The sequence below is a fragment of the Cynoglossus semilaevis genome, chromosome 6 (genome assembly GCF_000523025.1).
Source record: "Cynoglossus semilaevis isolate Cse_v1.0 chromosome 6, Cse_v1.0, whole genome shotgun sequence".
Taxonomy (NCBI): Eukaryota; Metazoa; Chordata; class Actinopteri; order Pleuronectiformes; family Cynoglossidae; genus Cynoglossus; species Cynoglossus semilaevis.
Window position 1 is genome coordinate 17,873,174 of NC_024312.1, and position 5,123 is coordinate 17,878,296.

The 5,123-nt window shown below is 39.0% G+C and overlaps 1 protein-coding gene across 2 annotated transcripts in view; it reads right to left on the reverse strand.

Moving 5' to 3' along the window:
- Positions 1-251: 251 nt before the first annotated feature.
- Positions 252-5,123, reverse strand: part of accs (1-aminocyclopropane-1-carboxylate synthase homolog (Arabidopsis)(non-functional)) — a 13,286-nt gene continuing 8,414 nt past the window's right edge. For both annotated transcript variants that reach the window (XM_025056081.1, XM_017033346.2), the window contains 4 exons: positions 4,071-5,123; positions 3,746-3,965; positions 2,352-2,543; positions 252-1,939 (listed from right to left, as the gene is read on the reverse strand). The exon at positions 4,071-5,123 is cut by the window's right edge and continues 308 nt beyond it. In XM_025056081.1, the coding sequence (XP_024911849.1) occupies positions 5,037-5,123 (87 nt within the window). In that variant the 3' untranslated portion in view covers positions 252-1,939; positions 2,352-2,543; positions 3,746-3,965; positions 4,071-5,036. The remainder of the gene's footprint in view (positions 1,940-2,351; positions 2,544-3,745; positions 3,966-4,070) is intronic.

The window sequence follows — 5,123 nt, forward strand, 5'->3', positions numbered from 1 at the left end:
GAGAAGACAGATGAACGTGGGCCTGAGTACATGTGAGACTCCTGGTGGACAGATGTAGGACAACTGTCCATGCACTGACCTGAATTCAGCAGAGAAGTTCCTGGAACACTGGAAGGAGCTTTAAAGTTTACTTCACTGCAGTAGAAGGAGAGTTTAGCAGAAGTCTTCTCCAACTACATATTTTTATTATTAAGGATTTTTTTTGTTTAAAACTGATAAGGATTATAATGGCAGATAAATCAGGCAATAGATCATCTTTAACTTGTTTATTTTACCAGGTGAATGTTTAAAAACCCATTCTCACTTGTGAACATGACCTGGTCAAGAGGCCCTGGGACATGATACATAAAAACCGAAGGTTTCAGGTTAGAGTCCACCAGCTGCCAAGTTACCACTGAGGTGCTTTGAGCATGACATTGTTCCCACACTGCTCCCTCGGGCGCTATGTGTTAACTATAAATTACTCCATGGTGTGAATGTGAGTGTGAATGGCTGTTGATGAATCTTTTGTGAACAATTGACTGGTTGAAGGTGAAAGGATGATTTATTGATATTGTTGCACTTTAGTTCCTGTATCATCCACCAGTTTTGTACTCATACTCACTAATCGTGAGATTTCATTTTAATGACACAGTGTCGACTTCAGCACCAGGTAGAAACGCTTGATTAAACTTAATTTTTATTTATATTTTTGTACTCTACTTTTGCTTTCAAATTTTCTGTGCCTTCATAAGTTTGCATCACATTTTGGGTTTGATTTAAAACACTCATCTTTGGTTTTAGCTACTGTATGTATGAGGCTACATATTTTTTTTTTTTCACCTCATCCTGTAAATTTACCTTCAGTTTCTGGCTCGCAGAAATCATAGGCCAAGATTAAGTTTGTTTTATTGCATGCACATACATGGAAGGCAAGATTTGATTGCTACTGTACCACAGTCAGTAAATACTTATAATATGTGTATATATATAATATTCAATATGTGTTTTTCAGGCCATCGTTTTCTTTTAGGCCCCTCGGTGCTAATGAAAACCGCAGATAAACAGGTTGTATTTTACAGTGACACTGCAGTGATATAGTAAAATACAAACTTATTTTTTAAACATTGGTTTCTACGCTTTCGCTTCGCTTTTACATGTCATATTGTGACGTAGACATTCTCTGATTTAACATTCACCGAATAGACGGCAGCGCCCACTCACATCCTCGAGTGAAGGAAAAATTTCAGAGTTAAAAACTTGGATAGCTTCCATACCCTGAGGCAAACCATGGTGGTTATGAATTTCAAATCTCAGCAAACGCAGCTCCTGCCCATCACTCCATGAAAGAGCTCTCTTTTGGTTCCCCAGACAGTACCGCTGGTCCTTCGTGTATTTGATTAACTTCATTTCAGTCCATGCTGAAAACAACCTGCAGGATTAACCACCACAGTCCCTGAAAGCTCCATTGTCCTGACATTCAGGATTCACAGACTGCTAACTTCTCTAAGCACATCTCACATTTGCAGTTAATCAGGATTAATTTTGATTAATTTGTCGTTTTTGTTTTTTAAAACAACACTGCAAAGTGCTAGTTTTTAACTCCCACATTCTCAGTCATTTCCTCACCTATTGGTTTCCCTATTGCCTGTATACCATCATGGCACTGACATATACCTCTTTGGGGGAATGTTACTTTTACAGACTCCAAAATTGTACCCATCACTCAATGAGCGCTCCACAGCTTTAAGCTCTGGTGAAGTCCGCCATAACTCCACAGCCTTCTTCAAGTCTGGAAGAATATCTGGCACGACAAGTTGTTCAGCGATGAAGATTATCATCTCTACGACCAGCAGCAGGATCCATCCTAGAGCTCCAATCCAGTAGGACGATCCAAGCCTGGAGAAGTCCTGCTGATGCTGATACGTGAAGAGAGACCAGCAAAGGAGGAAGAAGAATCCTGACAGAAGAGAAATGGGTCAAATCAAGTATCATAGTGAGAGATAGAAAGGTCATTAGGAACAATTATCACACGCCCGGAGCCTTAGAAACAAGTCTATATGATAATGAACTACAATTGCAGAGGATGGAAAGAGTCCCAATAAAAAAACTGATGCCTTGCCAGCTATGTTAATGAAGAGTACATTAACAAAGTTCTTTAGGCCAGGATTAAACAGCAACTATACAAAACAAAGTTATTTGAAGGTTAACCAGAACTATTTTATTCACTACTGTACTTTGCAATGACAGCCTCCCAAAGCTAAAAGATTTTAATTAATTACTTAAAAATATAATATATATTATAAAAATATTATTTGTATTTTAACTTTATGTGTTTTCACAAGCAAAGCAAGTAGGTAACTTGCTGTTACCTGTAGTGACCATAGTGACCAGCAGAAGTGTGGTGGGATACAAAGCCTGTCCTGCCATGAGGAGAGAGCGAGTGTTGGAGTAGGAGCGCACTGTCTGAGATGTCCAGCAGAGGGCAAACACCAGACACAGTGCACCAGTGCTCAGAGCCATCAGGAAGGAGAGAACACCAAATACTCTCTCAGCCTCCAGTGCTGAAAGAAATACAAAAATAATATTTTAACACACAGAACTATTTTCCAGTGCTGAAAGAAATACAAAAAAAACATAAATAATATTTTAACACACAGAACTATTACTACAAACTACTGCAGGTCCCACAAATCACACCACGGGTCCCGAAACAATATCAGGGGTCCATGAAATACTCAATAAATGTCTCAAAATACACCATAGGCACCCAAACTAGAACAGAGGTCCCCAAACTACATAACACACTACACAGCAGTTCCACAAATCAGAGATGAAAAAAAGATCACCAAACTGGACCAGTGAAGTTTTATGGTGTTCATTGTGTTTAAACTTTTTATTTGTTAAAAACTTCCCTCCCAGTCATATGATTTCATTTTGTCTTGTTTCAATCGGTCGTTGACGACCTGTGATGAAATGGTCTCATTTATATAGAAAAAAGGTTAGAAACAAATAAACTAGACCAAATCCCAAACCTGTTCCACGTTATATATCTGCTACTTGTTATCACCAGTGTGCAGAGGAAGTGAAAAGATGTTGTCGAACTGAAACTGAAGAGCTACTGTAATGATTGTCTCCCTCCACTGCACATGTTCGTCACAAAACCAAAACCAGTCAAAATAAGAGTTTGTGCACTTTTCTGAGTTTTACCTGTAGTTACTCGGTTTAAATGTTGATTTATATCTTTAAACTAAGCACATTGAAACAGCAGAATGGTACAGTAGAATACATTTGTTACTAAAACAGGAAAAGTATAATAAAAGGGTCTACTATTTGGCAAATGTAAATACCTAAGAATACAATCCAGCACTGCTAGCTATTTCTTTTAAAGTAAAATGAAAGAGAAATGACTTTAGTTCACTGTATACAGAGAACAGCAATCCATCTGCCTACGAACAGACGTGAGAGGACGAGCGAATACAATGAATGCACTTCACTTTTACAAGGACAAGAACGAACCTGTTCATTAAATAGCTTTACTTAAGCTTCCCCCTCACACCGAGCCTCCCTGAAGATACAGAGGTAGTTCCCCGAGGGCTGGTGTTTTAACAGCGCCAAGGCTTTGTCTGACACAACATCTCGTCAACATACCCCTTTCTTTTCATGCATATTCTTTATTAATCAATCACACCTTCTCCCCAACTCACAGTGACTGGATTATATAGTAATGTGTTGGTTCCAAAGTCATTGAACGAATTAAGCTCACCATTGTCAACTGTGACATGTTCACTTGTCAGGTCACTTTCTGTTCTGTTCCACTCTGCCCACAAGCCTTTACCCTTCAGCCAGTATGGCGTCCAGACTGCATAGCTCACACATAGGCATCCTGTCAAGCCCACGCATGACTGTGTGAACCTGAAGCGACTAATGGAATCATCCAAATTCAAGAACTTCATATTTCCCAGCTCCTAAGAGGAGCGGTGAGTCTGGAAAAACAAAGGGTTAACTGTAAAGAACAGTGGCAGAGTAACGATGAGTTCAAAACATTTACATACATATGCTTACACAAAGTACAGAATGACAGATCTTACCTCTATTGTGCTTAACAGGCTAAAGCTGTGAAGTTAGCCGTTAGCTGTGTCCGTGACTGGGAAATGATGTGAGCAGAGACAGAGCGTCTTTACTGCTGTATAAACAGGAGAAAACAAACACTGCTCAGCAGCCCTGACACGTTAGAACTTGTGCTTGTTATGACTACAAGTCCTCACTCACAGATCAAACCTCTGTCACACCCCCGGCTATAGTGGAAACTCCCCCAGACACAGCTTCAAGTTTCCCTTCACTATGATCACACTAGCTGTACAGAGAGGGAAGTGTAGACGTTAAGTTCCTTTATTAATTAATCCAGGTAAGGTAGTACAGGTAGAGACAGAAAGTATCAGTTTAGGAACAATAAAAAGTTACACCATCCCTGTTACAGAACGTGTGTGTGTGTGTGTGTGTCTATGGTCAGACATTCTAATTTGTCATGTGGTGAAACATGTGGCAATAGTCAGTTAAACCACCATATCCTGTGATAACTGCTCCACCTTCAGTTCCTCTGCTGCAAGAGAACAGCAGCCACTGTTATGCAGAAATAACGTAACGGAAATGAAACACCTTCATTTGTTTTTTAATAAAATTTGCTTTGATGATTTTATGGCAATTGTGAATGTTAACACAATTAAAATCACGTCCTTTTGAATTTACTAAAAATTAAAGATTACAGTTTTGTGTGAAATGCATATCAGTCTTAATTAAAGAATACTGTGGACATTTAAACAAAAATGAACTCTTCTTCATTGTTGCTCCTTTTATATATGGATATAACATTTTTTATTAAAGGAACAGGACTGTGTCCACCAATTACCTTAAAAAGAAATTCCCATTACCCATGTTTATACTTCATTCTGGACAAATATACTTTATTTTCTGTCCGTTTCAAGTACTTGTCCTTTCCCACGTTTGTCAAACGATTGCTGCTGCTATGCCATTTTGTGCCTGTGTCTAACTTAAGCTTATTTTCTGGCTCTCTGCAGCAGGGCTTGAAACACATCAAGAACCTCTGGATCTTCTTCAGGAGACAACTCTGGAGTTCTTTTCTC